The sequence below is a fragment of the Rhea pennata genome, chromosome Z, assembly GCF_028389875.1.
Source record: "Rhea pennata isolate bPtePen1 chromosome Z, bPtePen1.pri, whole genome shotgun sequence".
NCBI classification, from domain to species: domain Eukaryota; kingdom Metazoa; phylum Chordata; class Aves; order Rheiformes; family Rheidae; genus Rhea; species Rhea pennata.
The window spans coordinates 68,363,653-68,386,979 of NC_084702.1; the positions used below are offsets into that span (position 1 = coordinate 68,363,653).

The following is a 23,327-nucleotide window of genomic DNA, read 5'->3' on the forward strand; positions in this document are numbered from 1 at the left end:
GTTAGAATTACAGGATTCAGTACGGAAAGCGCTATGATTCCCAAAGTGCTTCAGATCCCCATTTCCACCTGTACCAAACTTTACAGAAGAACCTTGGCATCTCCTTAGACAAATGTAGCAGTTGCAGAATTTTCGGCAAGAACCCCCAGGAAAACAACTCTGCCTCTCCTCCGGAATAAACAATTCCACCACACTCATGGCTCCAAACCTTAGAAAGCACATACCGTATGCATCCAAAGCCTTACAGTTATAAAAGAAGCACCTGAATAGCTCTGATGCAGCATAGTAGAGATTTCATATCTAAAGAACGACAGAAAAGACCACTGAACATATCAGAACTTGAGGGCGTCCAATCCTACTCAGAGAAATCCAGGGAGGACGACAAAGTGTGCCTACGCAGAAGCTATACTGTGACTGCAGTATGCAGTCCCACGCAGCGATTACAGAAGTAGCCAAGATGCTTTCATGGAGATTTTAGCACATGCTAGAATCTAGAGTAAGACGACTCCCGTCAGAATGCTTTGTAAGTTCTGTGCCTGCTAGCACAAAAAGCCCCTCACGTTGCTATGTCTTCATATTCTCATTAGACTGAGTACATACTACAATCCCATTATCGTCTTGACGTATACTTTACCTTCAGATCACATTATGTTTTTAAATGCACAGTGCCAGTCTTTGCCATTAGCAGCTTCTCAAAAATGACTGACAGGTATAGGAATTATTGGATATATTTCTAACGGATATATTTCCATATGATCACGAGAGGAGATTTCCTGCTGCAATCACACCAAACCAAAGGGCTGGAACAAGAACGATCACTGTAGAAAGCCAGACCCTATCAACTTCTGCATATGGCAGACTTGCTAGCAGACTTACAAAAGAGCTACTAAAAAAATAAGAGCTGTATTTCTCCAATGGAGACAGATGTCCAGAAAAACTGCTACAGACTGCTACAATCCTTCTACTCCATATTATCTCTATTCATGAATGAAATCTTGGCAGCCAAAGAGAAAAGCTGCTGCTTAGCCCAGAGGCAACTTACCACCAGTGAATAAATGATAATCATTTGTCCCAATGAGGAAACAACTCTTGCACCCAATCCATAGCATTTGCAGGAGCTCATAAAAAACTAACACCTGGTAGAGGATGCAGACAGAAGCAAAGCATAGGCTTGGGATCTGTATTTGGTACAGAGTAGTGGTAAAGGGGAGATCACACATTATACAAAAATCACTACTTTCCCAAAAGGAAACAAATCTGCCTGTAGCTACCTAATTATGGTAAACAAACTTCACAGCTAATGTTCACCACTTCATGAAAGCCAGGGTGGAGGGAGAAGGAGGGTTTAGCCTGAAGGCTGCTGTGCAAAATCAGAATTATATTGCATTTTTCTAGAGGTTTTTCAGCTAAAGGTGCTGGAAAACCTTCTCCAGCAGTGGGGATATAAAAGTAGCTTTCAAAGAGACAAAGTATTAGGAGACAAGCAAGTCCTTCATAATCCAAATTAGTATTAGACAGCAAAATAGCAAAATCCCCATTTCGTTATATCAGAATTAAAGACAAATTAAAGTGACGATCTCTTCTGAGGTGAGCACCCATTTTCTCCATATATTAACAATAATGTATTCTGACAGGACATAATTTAGTTATCAAATAAGAAATATCTAAGAAGTGCATCTTTTTAGTGTTTGCAACAACAATCACATATCCATGTGTGCACACGCACAAACACACACACACTTCATACACATCTTTAAAACGGAAAATTTTCTTTAAATAAGGAGAAAACTTGTGCTCTCTCTGGTGGTTAAAAACTCAAAATGTAAATAAATTAAGTCACATCTAGATGCCATACAAGTATATGAAAATTTGATTATTTCTAACTATGACTCTCCTAAATCATAAATTGCTCTGTTTCACTTCTGCACAATTTCCTTGGAAGTATCTAGTAAAAAGCATTATCCTGGAAAACATTTTCTCTTGGAAGTTAAACACAGTCTAGAAGACCCTTTTAAGAGCTTATGCTAACCTATTACTATCTACTTTATAAGAAACATCATATTTTCAAGATTTATATGGGAGCTTTAAATCTACTTCTGAGTCTTTGAAGCTTAAGATCTTTAAATCAGTTAACAGCAGCAAAAACTTAAAGAGGATAGATTCAATGAAATCAGTTAAGACAACCAGTCTAGCTATTGAAGTGAAGAGAAAACATTTCAAAGGCTCATATAGTTCTACATTAGAGACCATATAGATATATGGTAGCTCTTTAAAACTCGTAATGTCTACATAACAATGGATATCAAGCTGAGCAAACTTTGAAGACAATATAGTAGTATATATTACCCAAATATCACAGTGCCTTTAAAAGAACAGATGTGATTTTGATCTAAAACCTTCGTGTCAGATTCAAATAGGGATAAGCACAGGAATAGGATAAAAATTTTAATCTATTTTCTTAAATTAGGCAACAGAGGTAATTAATAATTCTTTCAACTACTGTAACTTATTACAGTTTTTGACTAAGAATGTGGCACTGTTGGGATTTCAGAAACATTTTAAACAATGCCAATTGTACCTCATTCAGCCAGATGGTTCAAAGCAAGAGTAGACAGAAAAAATTCTGAAACATAAGAACTTAACTTTCATCTGTTAAGACACCAAATAAAGAATACCAAATATTAAAAATATGCATATATGAGAGATTATAGTTTACTGCTGGAGGGGAACGGAGATAGATGTGGTAAAAGAACCTAAGCTGATTAAACAGACTGGAACTGTGTGACAATGACAGGAAGGGGTTTTTGTTAAATATATATATATATGGGTTTTATATGCATATATATATATATATATTTATATAATATATATAGTGTATACACACACACAATCCTTTTACCTTTATCTTGCACTTCTTTTGAAAATCGCTCCCTTTCAATAGCTGATTCACGTTCTATCCGCTCAATTTCAGCCAATGCATCCAATTCTACTTCATCATATGACGTTATAGTTCCTTGTTGCGAAACCTGTTGCTGTGTCTGTACCACAGGAGTTTGAGGTTGTTTTGCAGCAACTGAAGTGTTCTGTTGTAAAACAGGCACTTGTTGTGCCTGAAGGAAAGCTGTCTGTTCGTGCTGCGGCAAACACTGAGCAGCGTTTAGTGGGCGGTTAACATCCTGTGGAGTAACGGGTGTTTTAGAAGTCTGTCCTGGGTACTGCACATTAAAAGGAATATCACCCTCTGATACACTGCTGTTTTCCAAACCAGAGAGCATATCATCCTGCTGGTCCATATCCGAAGATCTTACACGAGAGAGTCTTAATGTAAGCTTAGTGGAGTCCTTGGAAGGAGAACTAATGATATCATACATTGCAGCTTTTTCAGTCTGGTCTTTTTCATCCTTGCCTAACTTCATTTTCTTTTGTTTCTTTTGCTTTCTTTCTGGAGAATCTAACAATATGTCTGGGGGCACATCTCTAGGTGATGAATAAGGTGGAGGCTGAGATTGTAGGATTAAAGGTGGTCTTGATCCTAGAATAATAATTCAGAAAAACTGAACAGTTATGTTGTTTCATGTTTATATAAAAACACACTAAATATAACCTACATAATTTTAATGTGTATTTGCACATATAATCTGTGTTCACAAAAGGCCTAAATAAGATTGGTAGGAAGCACATCATTCCCAGATCAAGAGGTAATACAGATAGCTGCACTGTATTTCCTAGGAATCTTAGCAGTCCACAGCAGGTGGAGAAGGGATCATTTCAGAGAAGATGGAATCAAAACACCCACCACCAAAAACCATAGTACCTGCAGGTTCAGAATGTCAGCTATTAGAAACTAGTTAATGAAAGTAAGTTGACTATAGAAAAAAGAAAGGACAAAGATCCTTAGCAAGGTCCAGTGATGAAGACTTAATCATTGGTGTACAGGCCTTGGCCATCGCAGTCAAACATTTCTGAATTAGAAAGAAAAAAATAGGGAGGGTTCCCTACCTAAGAATGTCCATGAAAAGATGAAATCAGAAAACATATTAAGCAAAGACAAATTGGCCTTTCTTTCCTCCTTAACTTTGATTCTGCCAGTTCCTGTTCAAATTTTTTTTTTTTTTTTTTTAATTTTAGGTAAATTGATTCCAACCTCCCCACCATTTATTATCTAGAGAACATTAATTGTCATAAAGAATTATTCTATCATTCCTCATATCCCCTCTTTCTTAAAATATACTCATTTCCACTTCTCCATGCACTCATTCCAAACACTGAGTATATTTAGAGATATTTTAATAACATTCTCCATTCACAAAAAGTTTCTGTCTCTCAAATCATACCAACTCCCCATATCTCTTAGTCCAGAGAAGGATTTGAAAAACAAGTAAGCTTTTCCACCTGTCCTGATAATAATTTTGAGCAATAACTTTTGGCTTAAAACGGAATGATGGTGTGACAAAACAAATGGAATAATATTCTCCAGCATCCTCTTGTTTAAATGAATCAAACGTTTCTCTGATCCCATTCATTCAGTGGAGGATTGATATTCAGAAAGAGTCATTAAAATTACTACTACTCATTTGGTTTCAGGTCATCAGAGGTCAGTGCTTCTAACAACACTCAAAAATTAATTGCAAGACAGGTGTGCTTCACTGAAGAACCACCACTAAGCAAGAAAGCAGCTCTATTCTGCAGCTGAATCTCTAGCAGATACTTTGCGTAGTACTAAGGATATCAGTACGCAGTATACCAACCTGCAGGCAAAAAAGAAGAATGGTATCTGCAGCAAAGCCTCAGTCAAAATGAAAGGTGTTCCTTTACCAATGACTTCCTTGCACAGACTCCTATACTTTATTTTCTTTTCAATTCATTCCAAGAGATGACCGAAAACCTCTAAGCATAGAGCAGGGTATAAAGTGGACTTCTCTTACCTAGTTCTCCTTCCTTGATTATCAATGACAGCTCCATGTTCTGCCAGTAATACCCGCAATGTTGGGAAGGCCTGTGTTTCCTCATCCTGATTCTCAGTATCTTTCCACTACTCCATCCCCTCCCTCCACCTTAAATTAAACACCACACAATCACTAGCGCTGAAGTCCTGGTTATGCTGTTATGAAGTTCTCTTATTTGTCTTTCACCACAGACTTCTGTTCTTCAGACACACGCACACACATCTCCTAATTGCTGTTGCCTTTGACAACAGTTTACAAGATTTTCTTAGTGCGATGTGTAGCAGAGATTGTTAGCTCCTGATTTTCCTTAAGGTAATGACAATCACTCAATGGAAATACAAGGTGCTTTTTCTTTCTCCAAATATTAGAGGCAGCTCAAAACTTTTCAGAGATCTTACTGACATCTCACTCCTTAATTCTCACTTCAAATGAGTACTTCCACAGTTTCAATGGAACACTTAGTTACTGTTATTCATAGATACATTTTGAATGGAGGACACAGGTTTGATTCTCCCTTGTCGTAAGCTTTAAGTAAATATTAAAGTATCTTTCTGATTTGATGCAATTTTCTATTTGTCATGCTGAAAAATAACACTGTAGCAACAGAAAAGCAGGTTCTTTTTATCTTTGGATAGAGTTGAGGAGGTCAGAAGGATTTCAGCGCATTTCATTGAAAGTACTTGGAATCCAGTAAATGAAGAAACAACAATACAGTTTTCCCTGTTGTAGGCAGCACTACGACTAGGCTATTTAAGAATATCTTCCACCTGAAGAAGGATTTCTGAATAGTATTGACAGTAATGCCTATAAGCTGCATTTTAAGAGATGTTCTGGCAGTAACTGCACATATTTCCAGGATGCTGAACCCTGGTTAAATCCAGAATGGAGCACGCTGAGCAGATTTAGATCCTTTCTATGTCTGGTTTATTCTAAGCTAAGTAAGCTTGACATCTCAGAGCTCTACCCAGCAACAAAATGGTTCAAATACCTGGCTACAATACCTAGCTATTGGTGTGAAAAGAAATGCAAAAAGATGAGGTACTCTGGAAGTTTCATTCTACTTGGGACATTTCAATAGCTTTGAACATATATCAGATGTAGTAAATCACATTCATGGTTTTTCAACAAACACTATAAGCCCAACTTCAGAATATTCTTTCAGAATAGAGAAATAGGTAAGCAGCTTTTGAGTGTAAATCTTGGGCTGTATCCTAATTCAAAAGAAAAGTATCTGACTTTCTGTAGCTGATCTTCCACAATATCAGTACAAGAACTTTGTACAAACTCTCTGTAGGCCAAGAACATGTAAAACTTGTCCAAGAACAAGAGACTTTCCACTGATTTCGTAAGGTTATTGCATCACCACTAAGCAGCAAGTATCAATGGTCATCCAGATAATGCTAAATGTAAATGAGAAGCAGGTAACATCATAGGAGTTAAAGTCTCTGCAAAGAACAAATACAGCCATAAGCAATACTTCCAAACTCTTTCAGTAACAATCTTCCTGACCCCTCATGATAATCCTGGGATTGGTTCTCCATAATAATTAGTTTTCCTTGTGATTCCTAATGATAGATGGCACTGAGGATTGAAGAAATCTCATCAACTGCATTAGCAACTTGTAAATATCTTTTTTACTCTGAGTCTTGACTGATTCCTTATCAGGTATTTCATAATGCTACAAAGAGCTATAAAATGTATTGCACTGACAGTGACTTAGTCTTCTCAAAAATGTAAAGATTCAAAAACAAAGTAGTATGAAATGGCTTCACTTGCATGTTTACACTCATCAGTAACTTGGGCAGCAAACAAACAGGCTTCTGTCCAGGACATTATATACATAACTGACATCTAAACATTGTATTTTTTGTCTGTATGCTTTTTCTTTATTATTATTATTATGCCACAGTACTCACACTTCCTCATTTAATCATACATGATACTTTCTCTGATGATCTCAGAGCCTCTTCAGAACACAGACCACTCGCCCTTCAAAGCTGGTGCACCAAACTCCTACTGTTAGCCACATTCATTGCTGTAAGGCACATGGTTATAACCCAATCATTAAAGTTACCAGGAATTTAGGATTTGGATATTTGAAAGAATTATTAACTTTCTACTTGCACAACAACAAAACAGAAAAACCACAGCTCACTCCAAGTAGTATCTTCACACTCCTTTAAATCCCTTGCAGGCCAAGGTTCCCAGAAGCTAGAAAGACAGTCTTTCAACATTCCTACATGCTCTTTTGTTTCTTATGCACAAAGGTAAGAAGAACTACTAATGAGCAAAAGAGGAGTGACAGATAATACTTGGTTTAGAGCACATTGGAGAGAAACATCAGGAACATTCAAGTGCTGTTACATTTTTCAATTCATGTATCTTTGAGACTCCAGAAATATTATTTAAGTGGGTATCAAGTCACTGCATGTCAAACCAGGACACTGCATTCTAGAGTTTTTACTCAAAAATCCCTTGGGAAAAGAGGCTTTAAGGAATGTTCTACATGTGGATCATTACGTTACATATGTGAGTAGTTATACTGTAAGCAAGGTCTTGAAGGCAGACACTAAGGATGGAGAAAAGACCAAAGCATAACATTGTATTAGGACTGACATACGTCTTTTGGAAAAGCTGAGAACCTGGTGATGATACAACATGAACATATGCAAACAAATCCAGTCCACTACTGCAAAAAGATTGAGAGACTGCAATTACAGTGTGTAGATGGAATATTTTATTTTACATGATCCTCTTGAACAATGCTATATAAATTAAAAGTTTCATAAAAACAGGATCAGACAAAATTCACTGTAAAATTTTGGCTAAACCAATCTCAGAATTGGCAATAATCATCTTGAAAATTTGTGCCTCCAACAGACTCAAAAATGGAAAATACAATCTCTTGAACAGGATGGTGAATAAGTACCCAGAGAATTTTATGTAATAGTTTGTATGGTTTCAGTGAATACTAGAAGAACAATTTATCCAAGAAGAACAATTTTATCAAGAGAATAACTAAGTGGTAATATTCCAACATGAGTGTGTTAAGAACACATATCATCAAATAAAACTAATTTCATTCTGTAAGACAGTAGGACTTGTGGATTAAAGAGTGTCATATGCGGGCTTTAGCAAGACTTTCTGCATCGTTTCTCATAAAAATTTCATTAACATGCTGAGGAAATATGGTCTAGGTAAAACATAAGACTGCAGTAAAAACTGTATTCAAAGAGTATCACAGTAAAAACAGGTGAACATACCAACTGCAGCTTTCCAGAGTACTGTTCTAGCCTAGCAATATTAAGTATTTTTCATTAACAACTCTTAACATAATAGAGAGTAGTTTCATTAATCTGAAGATGATATCAAGCTTTTAGAATGAAGTGTTTGAGAGAGAAGCCTGAAAATGATTTTAAGTATAGAATCAAAATTTACAATTATTTCAACTATATGGAATAACTATTTGAAACAAATGAAAATCAATAAGAATAAGCACAAACTTTCTATTTACCTCTGAAAGAGCAAGGTAAATAAGCTCTACAGAAAGAGAGCCATATGTTTATAACAGCTTATGAACTGAATCTAATTTATCGTTGCCAAAAGAGTAGTCATACTTTCATACATAACAGAAGTATCTTACAGAAGAGATGTCTACTATAATTTTCCAAGTACTCATCCTTCAAAGTTTTCAAATAGAGTTCTATGTACAACTTACAGCTACAGAACACCAAGACAAATTTAAATCAATTTAAACACCAAGAATTCAGATAAAAGCAACAGAGACAACTAGAAGCTTAGAAATAATGACTTATGAAAAGACAATAGAAAGAAGTAGTGCTGTTTAGTCTGTAGAGGGTTAGTTTGCAGAAAAATATGATAATGGTCTTTTATATATAAATGATTGCTATAAAAAAAATAATAATGTGAACTGTTTTTCCTCGCCCATCAGAAATAAGTCAACAAATATCAAGTCTAACTGCAACAAAAATAATTCAGGCAAAGCATTAGGAGGAAAAAGAAAAGCTCTCTAGCTCTAAGAATCTGAACAGGATGCATGGAAACTGTAAGGAAACTCCATTACTTCCATTTTAAGAAAAATTCAGACACAAGCTACTGGGAATGATAATGGAGCAGCTCATCCAACAGTAAGATAAGAAGATGGGAAGACCTCCAAGTCCTTTGGTGTTGCCTCTTCTAAGATCCTTAACAGTTACTCTGGAAATCTCCCCACTTTTGTTATAGATGTAAAGCAAGTATTACTTATTCTGATGAACAGACTATGTTAACATTTGTCTTCAGAGAACATCATTTCACTTAGAATTCCAACTTAAAAGGACAGCATACGAGACAAATTAGAGGGCAAAGAACACACATTTGGGAGTTTCTTGGAAAAGATTTTATTTGCTTTCCATACTCTCATTCAATAAATTTCAGGGAAGAATTTCATTATTTTCTCCATAGCTTGAAATGCCTGATGAAAAACTAAGCTTTGGCTGTTCTAGTTTAGAACTGTTTTATTCAGATGCATTCCTACACAACAAGTTAATACTTGAAAAAAGAAGCAAGGATGAATGCTTATTTTGGCCTTGTCAAAAAACTTACTTGGATAAATTTCCTCCATTTTTCTTTCAAAAAAGAGCATGAGTAGTTTTTTTTTTACACTAATATTTGTGGAGTTCTCCTTGCCAGCCATTAATGTATTTGGAGACCACACGTACAGGAATCTCTCTGGAGAAATCTTACAGATCCTCAAGAAAATAAAAAATAATCTTTCCAAGCATCCCCTAAAGATAATAGCCTCTACAGAAAATCTGGGTACTTTTGTAATTTTCACTATCTTAAATAATTTTGGAATGCTATGTCGGAATATTTCCTACGAAAGAAAGATAAACAATTTCTGTAAAGAAAATAACTTAATTCTGGAAGAAAGTGCAGAATGGAATAGAATAATGTGTTCTTGCTACTTCTTACAAAAGTTTCCCCAGGAGTTAACAAAACTGTTGGGAAGCAAGTAACTGTAGATATGCAAGCTCTTCACTCTGGCAGGTGGTGGACGAAGAACACTGTGGAAGGCTTCTCTTAACACAAATCTTTAGAAGCTGTTCCCTCCTTCCCTCCCCCCCCAAATAATAATAATAAAAAAATCTTTTGTTAGGTTCTAGAGTGGTGGGAAAGAGTAGAATAAATGAACAAAGGATTTTGATGAGTAGTCCATTTGGCTAAGAGATACCATATTTACTGGAGTAAAAGAGGAATTTTACTCTGTTGAGTAAGTGAGTAATCAACCAAAAGAGCAAGTATACCTTCTCTCATCTCTCAGTTTCCCAAGTTGAAAACAAAACTTTTTCCTCATTCAGGTTCGGTCATTCAGACAGCTATTGTTCAGTCTTAGAGTAATTAAAGCATTGCACAATCAGAAATCTAGAAGTCCCTGTTTTTTGCATGTAAAAGTACAGAAATGTAGACTGTATCCTTATCTACCATAATTGCCCCACATTTCTGTATTAAGTAAGAAAGCTTAAGAATTGTAATACCTTTCCTCAAATCTTTCTCTGGACACATGAATAACTCTAACGCCATTCTTTCTGGCCTCCCAAATAATGAAATATTTTGATAGTTTTCTTTACCAACGTTTGCAGACTTGCCAACTAAGCTTTAAAGGGTTAATGGGAGCAGCAACAAAAAGTGTAGCCTAAATACTTGCTGTTTGTTCATCACTGGAAAATCTATCCATGCAACCAATTGCTTTCATTTCAAATCACACGTCAAAAGCTCAGTGTCAGTGATCACAGATTCTAAGTAACATTAAAATTATCAACACCTCTTGAATATATTTCTAAAAAGAGAGATTAGAGGAAGCAGGTGTCTGGCAAGATTCTTGCAGCATCTAGAACTGGTTCTCTTAATTGGCGTTCACTAATCTCCACTTCAAGAGGACAAAATGCTAGCATTAGCAGTAACAGAGTATTTCAGTTTTGTGCTTTATCAACCAAAAGAGAAGTAGATCTAACACTGTAACATACAGGTAAATAAATCAAAAAGTTCCTCTTGCACTTTTTCAGCCTTTGCAATGCCATCTAAAAAAGTATGCCTTCAAAATGGATTCTCAGAGAACCAAATGAAATAGCAGTAATTTACAATGCTGTTAAACTGACTAACTCTATAAACAGGGATTTTGTGGACAATACACTGAATAAAGGAGAAAAAGACACTTAGTCTTGGCCATTTATACAAGTCCTACAAATCCTTTAGTGCAAGACCTCCTAAAATATTGATGTTGTTGGCATGCCATACGAATTCTTCTCACTCAGCTTCTACTCACATTTCTAAAATCACCGTTTAACAAAGTATATATCTATATGGGATGAATCACAAAAATCAGGTAACAGTCACATGATCATAGAGGATCAGTTAAGAAGGGACCTCAGGAAATTTCTAGTCCAAACTCCTAGGAGAGATCAGAACAGGTTATACAGGTTTTATTCAGTCTGACCTTGAAAACCTCCAAGCATGGAGACTGCATAGATTCCCTAGGCAACCTTTTCCAATGCTCAACTGTCCTGATGGTGAAAGAGTTTTTCCTTATATCCAGTCAGAACACCTCTTGCTTCAATTTATGTCTGGTGTCTCTTGCCCTCCCTCTATAAACCACTCTGAAGAGCCTGACTCAGTTTTCTTGATAATCTCCTCGAAGGTATGGAAGGCTGCTCTGAGGTTCCCCTACAAAGCCTTCTCAAGACTGAACAAGCCAAGTTCCCTCACCTTCTTTGTAATCTCTCCCATTTCTTGCTCTCCCTCTCCACGTAAACTGACCATCCAAAAAGATTTAATTTTATTCCAGTGCTAAACAGAAGAAAGGATTGTTGCCTTTTTTTTCTCTCCAAACTATTGCTATGTAAGTGCATAAGCACTGAAATACTAAATTACCAGGAATATTTCCAAACCTCTATTTTGCTACAGCTCACACATCTCAGTCATTGTTTCTTAGGGATAAAATTATAACCAGCAGTATGCATTCTAGATTTTAGCATAAAGAATTATTTTGAGCAGATTTTTCTGTTCCTGTTTACCTGGCTGATAATATGCCCTATTCCTTCTCACCAGCTAAGGTTTTTAGGCTTCCTTTATACTAGATGTATTGTGCTCACTGAATTAATTTTAATTTCATGTACTTGAAATTTCATGATTACAGTTAATACAAGTGCTGCATGTTAAAACACTTCTGAGCTAATTAAGCGTTCAATACTCGTAATGCTGCCTTTAAACCATTTGTTATATGGAGCAACTGAAACCATTCTTACAGTACAATTTAATTCTCATACTGGAAAGGATTTACAATCCTTCTGTCCTCCATGAATTTGAACTTTGTTTTGAAGTATCATTAGTCAGTTTTTGAATCTTCAAAAACTTCTGAACTAGGGCTCAAAATAATTTTGTAACTGAAATCTACTGACATACTCTCAAGTCCTATAAGAATATAGGAGTCAAGAAAACTAAGTAAATATCTCTTTAAAAAAATCTGTCTTTTATAATTGGGAAAAAATACATTGGTATACATTGATATATAGAACTGCTAGACTACCTTTAGGGGTTCCATCACTTCCAGCTGGAGAGCAGACTGACTGTGGTGACCTCAAGGAAAAGGACGCAGCATTCCTTATGGAAGGATCACCATCCTAAAATGGCAATGATAAAAATCAGTATTATGAACAGGAACACTTTATAAAATAAGCCCGCAATTAGTACACGCATTGATAAGATGGAGCAGACCAAAAATATTATTAGTTTAAAAAAATATATCAGATGACAAACACTATAAAAATATTTATCTAAATTAGAATCTGCAATTTTAATACTGCTATATACACAATATTCCAGAGTGCAGTAGGCCCTGATAAGAATCTATAACCAGAACGTTCACACAGAAATAAATTTATGTAAATATCTTTTAAAGTATTTTCAGCTGACAATGAAATTCCATTTAGAAGTTTGTTACAAGAATGCCTAGTAAAGAGTTGATAAACAGAAGTATGAACCCTACACAATATCAACTGAAAAAAATAAGCATAGAAAGTAGTTTTTAAAACAAACTCACCATTTCTTCCACTTAACTTAGCCTTAAGCTTATCTAGAATGCCATCTTATTTTTACAGTTATAACCAAACTAACTTTGTACTTATACTCTTCACTATACTCACATCGGGAGTGAACAAAATCTGTAACTCTCCTATTGCGCTGGCTGAGATGGATAAATTAAAAGTTGAAATCCCTCAAGTTGTGTTATACACAAAATCTCCACAGTCGGATAGGAAACAACTTGATGGCCGTCTGCAGTACTTCCCCCAACAGAGCAAAAATTCTACTGTATTTTCAGTTTTGCATAGAACGACCTGCTTCAAAGGAATCTGTAATTTATGGCAACCATCATCATACCAGAATATCGATTACAATGTAAGGAGGTTCATGCTCAATCTTTAGTTGTAAGATATTGTGGAAAAAAAGTCAAAATGATATACATAAACCACTCTTCAATTTCCCCTTTTGATGTTCTGCATGTTTTTTCTAGGTTTAATAGAGCCCTCTGCTGGTCAAGAGCATACTTATTCACAGTCAGTAACCTGACCAGTTTTAAGTTTTATAGAACAGTATTTCCCATTTTTAGTTTGTTGTGTTTTTTGTTTTTGTTTTTTTTTTTTTTTTTTTTAAGAAAAAACAGTGTCTAGGTTAAAACAAATGTTTTCAAAAAGAACAAACAACTCATATTTATAGAAAGGCAATTTCTGTAAGTACAGACAAATCACAAGTCTATCCTTATAAAGAGTAAAGTTGTAAGAGTGAAGCTATAATTACATGAAGTCTCCAAAGAAGCTCTAGCTTATTTAATGTTTCCTGTTTAATTCTGAATCTTGGTTACTCCACTAGCTAATATTCTAATGTACCTTTCACTGAGCTATCTGCACACACAGTTCTTATAAATGTTTTCATTGTTTTCAGTCTGAATGTTCATCCGTCCCACAATTTTTTTGTTTTTATTTTTTAAAAAATCTTTTGGGGCAATTTCAATCAAATAAAGAGAATGTTAGAAGAATCAAGTTTAATAAGCTTTCTACATGTTTCTATAAAAATCAGGATCAGGGTGTGAGAAAGCTAGATTGGTGTTTCAAGGGTGAGGCAGCCTGCAGAGACGGGCAACGACGCATTCCCTTTGGCAATGGCCAAATGGGCTCTCAGGTGAGAAAACCACACGTGAAGAAATTAAACATCCAGATGCAACGCAACAGAGAGCGCTGTATCACCTTAAACTTACATTCATATCATCATATGTTGAAGTGAATTCACTTCCACGCGTATGATTTATTAGTTTATTACGTTAAAACTACCTGATTTTTGTCAAACTTGCTTTATCTTTGAATCATAATAACCTCCTTCACACATACACAAAATCCCAAATATTGAAAGAATTCAGCCGAGTAATTTTTTTAGCAAGTAGCATACAGGTTTTGTTACGATGGAGGAGACACTACAGCCACGGCCGCCAAGGGCAAAGGCAGAAGCGCTACCTTTCACTAGGATACCTAGAGCTGACCGGGCAGAGAACCTGTCAGGTCCGCACGCGCGACTTATGGCAAATGCACGTTTACTGTTTCCTAGTTCAGAGCCAAATCAAATGCCGAAATGTAAGCCAAAACAAACTGAGGCACGCTCTCATACATCTTTCAAAAAAAAAGGAAAAAAATGAAAAAGAGAGTCTTCAAATTCAGTGTATGTGGAGTGTACCTTCAAGTGTGTATTTATTGATTTTATAAAAATCTTATGTTGCAAATAAACAACATCCTCTAACTATTCACAACTTTGTCAACTTTGGTTTTAAGTAATAAAACCCTGAAATTAAGTACTATAGAACAATTAAAGCAAATTTTATGATTTAATAAACCTCATTTATAACCACATCTATGCCAAATGTTACACAATTAAAATGAAATATAAAAAGTACAATTATGATAAAATATAATTACATGAATACGTCCATTAAGAAAATGCATAAAGGGATAAAAAAGTAACTTGTAAAGATGAGCATTTTGGAAAAGACAACTAAAATTTCCAGAAACTGTTTGCTTTACTTATATTTATCAGACACCTGTTCTTAAGTCACACGAAGCTTATTATGGTCTCTCTAATTCATATATCTGAAAATTTAAATACAAAATGGACCAAATATATTTTTTACTACTTTTTATCTTAGTATTTCTCCAATTACATTAACGATAGCATGTTTTGTGTTTGCATAGTCTGTCGGTTTTGAATGAATTTCATTTGTAAATTCTCATGAACCAGGAAGTTGTTGCATTGTTTGGATCACAAAATTTGTGATTTATTTATTTATTTTTAATACTCTTTCTTTAAACATTGAAATAAATTATCCTAATATTAAGTTCTCCAAAAATCTTAAACCAAGATTCTCTTGATAGTGTGCCTTTAACATAGTTGGAGGATGTATGTGTGTTTAATGCCAAAAGCAGCTTCCTGTTTTCAAGGATTTGCACCACTGAAGCAGACACTGACAGAAACATCTCACAATTCTGTAGTATAAGATTCTTTCATAATAAAAAAGTTTTATTTGAAATATTACTGCTTAGTTAACCTTTTTTTTTAAACAAGACTTAGATTCATTAAAAACAATATTAATAGAACTGATGACACTCTCAGATCTATTGTATTAACTCTGATAAGGGATTTAAGGAGCCTAATGTTAAGTGGATTTGTTGACTGCAACTCTTATTTAGTTGCACAGGAGTTACCCCCTGCAAGCTAAAGAAAACACTTTAAAGAAAGAAAGAAAAAAAAAGAAACAAAGTTTTGCTCAAAAAGTGTTGTAGACATCGCTATGATCACATTATTCAAAGAGCCTAACGTCAAAAAACAAAACTGAAACTCAAAGGCTCTCCACTTAAAAGCTGTCAAGAGACTGGGTGGCAAACTTGTAAGGAAGAATTTCAACAAGCTTCTTCCACAGGATGAGATGCTTATTAAGAAGAAAAATGATCACTAGTTTAGGAAAAGACTTTGGAGAAGTTTGGAGTATCATTTTTTTTCCTTTAGAAATTGGCACTCTAGAGTTTGGCAAGAATTTCTCCTATGTTAACCGAAGTTACTGACACATGAGGAAATCTCTTAAGGAGAAATCAGGCCATAAAGCACATAATAGTACAGGAAGAAGAAAGGTCTATAGGAACTCCTGCCTTTGACAAAACCAAACTACTGTCCAACAGGTTATTCAGGTATTTCAAGTCCAATTGAGAATTACAAGGATCCTCAGTGAGACAAGTTAACTAATGCCTGTTTAGATTCTAGTATTGTTCACGTTAACATACTACTACAGTAATTGTAGCAACACTCTATTGTTTCTTAAAATAAACTTATATAGGAGTGAGATTATTCACTTTCCATAATTTCAACAGAATGGATGCTATAAATGGTTCCAAAAAAAAGACAGGCCACATAAGAAAAAAATTCACATGCTAAGGTTAAAAGGTTCAGTGTACATGTGTGAAAATGAAATATACTTTCAGGATTTTTATGCATCAACAGCAATGTATTAAAATATCTGACTTTTATGATAGCTAAACACATATTTGCTTTATCATAATAAACCAATTTAGGCAACATACATCACTACTTAGTCTGTGCACCATCTGTAGGTAGTCTTCATTTGGGCCATGTCTAGAATTATCAGCATGATGATTAGCTGAATTGCCAGACAACTGACTTGAAACTTTATTTTCATGGAGGTTTCTCATCCCACCTGAGACAATGGGACTGGATACTGAAGCTGAAATAAGAAAAAAATAAATAATTATACTGATAGACACACATAAGCACGCACGAGCTACCTCTAAAATGTCTTACAGAAAACAACTTAATAGCAGATATTAATGAAAGATGGCTGCAAGAGGTCTGTAATCTGAGCAAGAATCCAAATTACTGGATTGAATCTTTTTAACACAAACACTTTGAATTAAACCAGCTAAGACCTGAACTCTCAAGAGGATTCAAAAACTCAATTCCACATATAGGTTAGTCAAGCTTCTCTCCACAGGTACTGTAATTACAGCCAGTGTCACGTTCTTAGAGGTTATAGGAAACCTCTAAGGTTTTTTCTTCTTCTTCAAGATAATTTGTGTTGACTTATCTTGGTATAACAAACTTCTGATATATACATACAAAACGTAACATCAAATATAGAACAGGTATATATTTTCTAAAAACAGCAACTTTAAGAACAGATTATTTAGAAGAATCCAACAAAAATTATACTTACCAAAAAAACATGTCTAAGGTTCCTAGATACTTTAACAATGTTTGTGTTGTTCAAGATTGTTTCAAAAAAGGAGAAGAACAAAGAAATCCATTCATTCTGAAGGTTGTCTTCGCTGGTTACTGTGTACTTTGAGCATAATTCTGGCCAACTTAGAACTAGTCTGATCTACACTACAAAGGTTGGGTAAAGTTAAATGAGCTGTCAGCAGAATTGTCACTTGCTCTGGCAAAAATGAGTTCTTTACAACGAGTTCTGACAGCTATAGTTTGTTTTGATTTTTCTAGTTATGTGTAACTATGGGAAATGTAAATAGAGGAGCAATGGCACATGAAGATGCGTTTTCTCTTATCCTCCTCCCTCCTCTCCTTTTTTTTTTTTTTTTTTTTTTAAAGTATATACTGCCAATGGTAGAGTCAGCTAAGCAAAATTTAAACATACCAAAAAGTTCCCTATTACTTCAAAGTTTTGCATTAAGCACATGGCTACTCCAAGGAAATTAAAGAGCTGTAAAATGCGCACGTTAAGGTAAAGTTGCATGAGACAGGAAGAAAAAAATAAAAACAAAAAAGCGAACCAAACATCACAGACTTACCTTGCTGCATTTGAGGATGTGGTGTGTAACTGGGAGGATGTGAATATGGCATGTATCCTGCAGGGCTTTGAGGAGCATATGGACTAGGCACTGGACTGTTCTGTTGTGCCAAAAATCTGTTGCCAGAGCTTGTCTGTGGTGGCACAAACCGGCTAAAAATAAAATAAAAGTTTTTTAAAAAGTTGGAAAGGACAAAGTAGGCACATTTATTATTCTTTTGGGAATACTAAAACTCTGGAACATTATAAGTTTTGGAAGAGGTGCAGTATTCCAAGGTAATCAAGAAACCCCCTCAAAAGCAGTAATTTTCACAAATTATCTATATCTTCTCAAATTCAATTATTACTTAAGAGCCACAGTCTGAGTGCTGCATTAGCCAAAGTAAAAGAGAGAATAAAAAAAACACTCGTAAAACCGCCACCTGGTAAAAGGCAAGACTGGCACAAGTTATAAACATTTACTCAAATATGTGATTTCCAAAGTCATTCATAGTTTATTAAAAGCTTGAATGAAAATGGCAGCTAGGATTTCATTATCAAATGATGATTAGCTTGCTAGCATTAACAAGGAGCCATTTACTGACAATGCAAATATTCCAGTAAGATTTCAAAGAACTTCAAAAATCTAACAGAACTACACTGCCAAGGTACAGGAAAGTGACAGGCAGTTAGATAGGATTTGACCCAGTCCCCTGAATACATTTTCTTTCATTGGCTTTATCTTGGCTGGATCCTGGAGAGAAGAAGCCATAAAAATAAAGCAGGGTTCTGACAATACTACATGTACACTATAATTTGAATTCTTGCTTGCATCAGTTTTCCAAAAAACAAATAAAGCAAGAAGTACTTCAAAAAGTTATTAATCAGATACAATACATGCTTTAGCAACTCCTGGTTCTAAATAACAACCCCATAGAAGGTAAACTTGCATTTAAAGAAATACTTAACACAAGGATTTTGCAAGGATTGAGAAGGCATACCATGTTGTAATAATCAAAATCTATGAAACCTTCTTCAATATCATTTTTAGACAAAAACGCAAAAATACAAAAGCCCACAACAGCTCTAAAGCATTTGTCAAAACAATTGCATTAAGTAAAATGTGAAATAGAATTGTTCATTTTAATAATTTTTATCTAGTAACTGCAGATGGACTCTGTTAAAGATCAGTAACTAGGCTGGAACTGCACGCAAAACGCTTTCCCCGAGGCCAGAGTACTAGAGAAAGCCTGTTAAGAAAGGCCTAGATTATAGGTACTTGCCAGCTGCTGACACTCAAAGGCTGAAAGTGAACTAGACAGTTGAAAAGGAAGCTGCAAGAAGACTGTATAACTTAAAGCAGTACTCCATGATTTAACAAGCCTTGCCCACCTTCCTGTCGCACTGCTAGTCTTCCACATGCCAGAACACATGACCTCTTCTCTCCTGTCCTCCTGCCACCACTGTCAGCCTCTGCCTCAGGCAGAGAACAGCTGGAGGGGTGGCAGGAGGATTCCTTAAGCAGGAAAGTAAAAGTTTTATCAAAATGATGAGAGGGAAAGACAGTGAGGAATCATGACTAGCAACAAGAATACAGAGATTCATTCACTGACAGGAAGATGTTTAGCAAGTGCTGTATTTGACTTGGTGAGCTTAAAAAACTCACTCTGCTGCCAGGCAAATGTGAGATTTGTCTTGACAATGATCATCTTACTCCCACTCACATACGTGCAACAAAAATTGATGGTCGCGGTTGAATCTCAAGTTCACTGCCCGCCCCATCAAACCCATTTAAAAAACAGTATTACCTGGAAGGGCTATGTGAGATAGTGGTTTGTTGGTAATTGGAAGATGCAGGACTACCACGCATGGAATTCTGAGAAAGATTAAACTGCGACATCATCATCCCTATTAGAAGAAGACAGCAGCATTACTTCATATGCATTCTCTTTTCAATCAATAAAGTCTCTCATTTCACATATGATTCATTTCACATACAATTTCTTCATAAAGAAATTATAAAGTTTACACACACATTAACATCTTCTACTGACAACTGTTAGAAAACATTAAAAGCAATCCATTTCATGCAAGATGCCTATTTTACACCATGACACATTCAAAAAAAGCATTATGTTCCTTAAAGATGTGATAATTTGCTATAAATTTCAACAGCAGTTCCTTCCTTACTGTTCCAACCTGAAATGTGTTTGTAAAAACAAACAGTTTATAGCAAGACACTGTACATATTCCAGAAGCCAGAGCAGTGTGTACAGCAGTGCATGCAATACTCTCTATGCCAAGTAAAAGATCTGGGAACCTCACAGCAAGTCCACAGAAAGACCACAGAAAACTCTCTCATTTTTTGAGCGAGAACAGTGGTGCAAGATGCTCTTTCTCAGCTCCTCGCATGCCTTAGTGGTCCCTTTTTACTCAGGGACAAAAATCATTCAACTCTACCTCTGCTAGTAAGCAGTGTTACCTAGGAAGTTGCCATAACATTTTAAGTTGCAAAGCAGAATCAGTATTGCATCCTTAGACTAAAGCCATGATTTGGAGATTCAGGAACTGCACTACGTGTCAAGTCAAAGCCTCTAATCACTTGAAACTAACTTACATCTTCATTATGGATAATTTTTTTAACTTTTACCTGGGTGATTTTAGTGACAGAATCAACATAACTATATCAGTGTCAGAGTTCATGAGCAAAATGCAACTCATGAAGCCACAGCAAGTGATCCACAGCCATGTGCAAAATCACATCACTGTTATAAGCATTTTAAACCAAAGGTTTGAGAGCAGGCTGAGAGTAGTCCACAATCCAGAGTGTTTGGGAGCCAATCCTTCAATTACTACAACTGATTTCAATTACTACAGCATTTATACAAGAAAATTTCGTTTCAGAAACCCTCCCTGTCACTCTCTTCTCTTCTGCCTTTGCCCCGAGAGAAGAGCTGGGCTAACGGCCCCAAAACGCGGCCGCCCTTCCCTCCCAGAGGTGAGGAGGGCCGTGTGCCGAGCACATCAACCCACAAACTAGCCGAGAACAGCAGTGAAGGTGTCCAGTTACGCGGAAGAAATCCAGGACTTTTATACTTCAACACAGAGATCATTTCAGGACCATGAAATACTGAATAACAGAAGGCAGATCCTTAGCTCCTGCAAGGCTTGTTTAAATGGGCACTGGTTGCCTTGCACAGAGGAAGGGAAGAAGAAACTTTGGTTTGCAGTACAAACCACAGAGTTGCACTGCAAGTTGCCTGTGGGCATTTCCTATAGGGTCGTTTTTTAGTAGGGAAAGTTCCACATGTGGCCATTTCACATTGGTTCGTATCTTACGGATATTCCACCAGACTATGGTATATTCACCAACTATTTTAAAACTTTTTGTCAAACTACTAACCCTTAAAGTCCACGTACAGAAAGCTGACAAAATGTGCCCACATTAAAGCTATACAGATGCTGCAAAGACAGAGTTTCATTTCATACTTAAAGCACCGATTGCATTTTTAGTATACATGAAAGACACATTCATCTATCTTATCCTCCCCAATTTACAACACTCTTCAAAACATGGAGGAGTACTTGTTTGGTTTAAAAGAGTGACAGAAAATTTGCTTGCTTACGCAAATTAAGAAAACTAAAAATTACTCTGTGATAGCCAATTCTCTTGTTTCTTTCACCGTCGCGCTCTCTTATTTTTTATTTTATTTTATTTTATTTTTGGTTTTTGGCTATCTGGATTTCTTGAAAAGAATAGTCTCTCCAAAGTTTCCATACAGATACAAGTCTGCCTGGTAACGATGTAATGATGAAGGAGAAAAAAGACGCCCCAAAAATTTAGTCTAAAATCAGTTTATCTGTGGCTATTAATACAAAAATATCTTACTTGTATTCATACATTTTTTTACACTGCTGTATCACTACAGAGCAGATTTACAGCTTCACTGTACATTTCCACACCTTAGATATTTTTAGATATTTCAGAATTTCTTTTAACTGCAATTTTCATTTTGAATGATGGTAATGTTCGGTTTTGAAAAATCATCATCCCAGTAATAACATTCCAATAATATTTTTCCCTAACACATACTCCCAATCTTGACTATGATTTTTTTTTTTTTTAATGTTTGGAAAAAAGTAATACATTAATTCTATTTTAGCATTTCTAATAAATGTAAAAGAATGTGCTATGTAAAAACACGGTTCAAGAGCACAGACAACGCCTTGTATGGTTAAACCTCTTTTCAGCATCATGCCTATTGAAGCTGAGACAGCTGACCAACAGGTGATTTTTCAGGTAAACATATGCTCTTAATGAAAGTGCACGTCTGCAGTGTTTTTCCCCTCTGACAGGCAAAAACGCACATTATTTTAGACTTCTTTCTAAACAAATCCGCTGAAAGGAAGAGACAAGCATCGAGGGGGTACACAGAAAAAGTTATTTTGAAAAGTAAAACTATCCAAAAGCTTATTTTTAAGTAACTTATTATAAAAAAGAAATCCAGTTCACTCATATGCTACAAGAATCAAGACAGATGTAGTTACAAGACAACATTCAGAACTTCCTATGTGATCTGATGAAAAAGGTCCAAAACGAAATCAACATGTTGCCCTTTACGCAAAGTTAGGCCAGATGCTGCACGGCGATGCGATTCAGTCTGTTCAGACAGCCTGATAATTGAAAATAGTCTGAGAAAATTCAACACAAAATATAGAAACACACTGTATTTCACTCCAAAATTAGTTTGGAAAGTATATGAAGAACTACAACAGTGGGACAGAGAATAATTAACTTTTGCTAGCAGAGCAATGCCTGGGTAACTGTAAGCAAGAGACAGATGGCATAAGAGCTGAGCATTGCCACTAGGATACCTGAGACCAAAAATGTCAGCTTTTTTTCTATTTTTTCTCTCTTTTTTTTTTTTTGGGGGGGGGGGGGGGGGAGAGGAAGGCAGAGAGAGAGCCAAACAACCCCCGCCCTCCAAAAGTCTACATACTATGTCTCTTTCTCAGATTATTAACATAAAAAAAAAAAATCCCCTGCTCTAAACTCAGCCTTGAACTAAGAATCAGTACAAACTTGGGGACTAATAGTACAGAATTCTGCTTGTGCTTTACCCTATATTCACAAGAATTCAACACATAATGTTTAGCTTTCTGGAGTTGCTTCTGCTTCCTGACAGACTGTACTAAGACAAGAATTTTATTTCACATTTAATATAATTCTTTAGCCAGATGGTCCTTCCAATCCTACATTAGGAAAGAAGGTTGGGAGAAACGAATTTGAGTTCACTTTGCCCATACGAATGCCAGAACTGACATTCAAGGGAGCATCATGCAGAGTCTCTTCCAAACTAAGCAGGGAGGTGGTCCACTTCCTTCACTGCTCCTTGTCAACTGGGGGCTTTACAGATGCTGGGGTTACAGTGTCCAGCACGGACTTCACTATGCATTTGACTCAACAGAAGGTGGAGAGATGATACCAG

The 23,327-nt window shown here is 35.9% G+C and overlaps 1 protein-coding gene across 3 annotated transcripts in view; it reads right to left on the reverse strand.

Moving 5' to 3' along the window:
* NIPBL (NIPBL cohesin loading factor) overlaps positions 1-23,327 on the reverse strand; it is a 152,523-nt gene that overhangs the window by 63,616 nt on the left and 65,580 nt on the right. For 2 of the 3 annotated variants that reach the window (XM_062598962.1, XM_062598963.1), the window contains exons 5-9: positions 19,647-19,746; positions 17,861-18,012; positions 16,619-16,779; positions 12,532-12,625; positions 2,900-3,532 (exon numbers count right to left, since the gene is read on the reverse strand). In XM_062598962.1, the coding sequence (XP_062454946.1) occupies positions 2,900-3,532; positions 12,532-12,625; positions 16,619-16,779; positions 17,861-18,012; positions 19,647-19,746 (1,140 nt within the window). The remainder of the gene's footprint in view (positions 1-2,899; positions 3,533-12,531; positions 12,626-16,618; positions 16,780-17,860; positions 18,013-19,646; positions 19,747-23,327) is intronic. The other variant, XM_062598964.1, reaches the window with a different exon arrangement.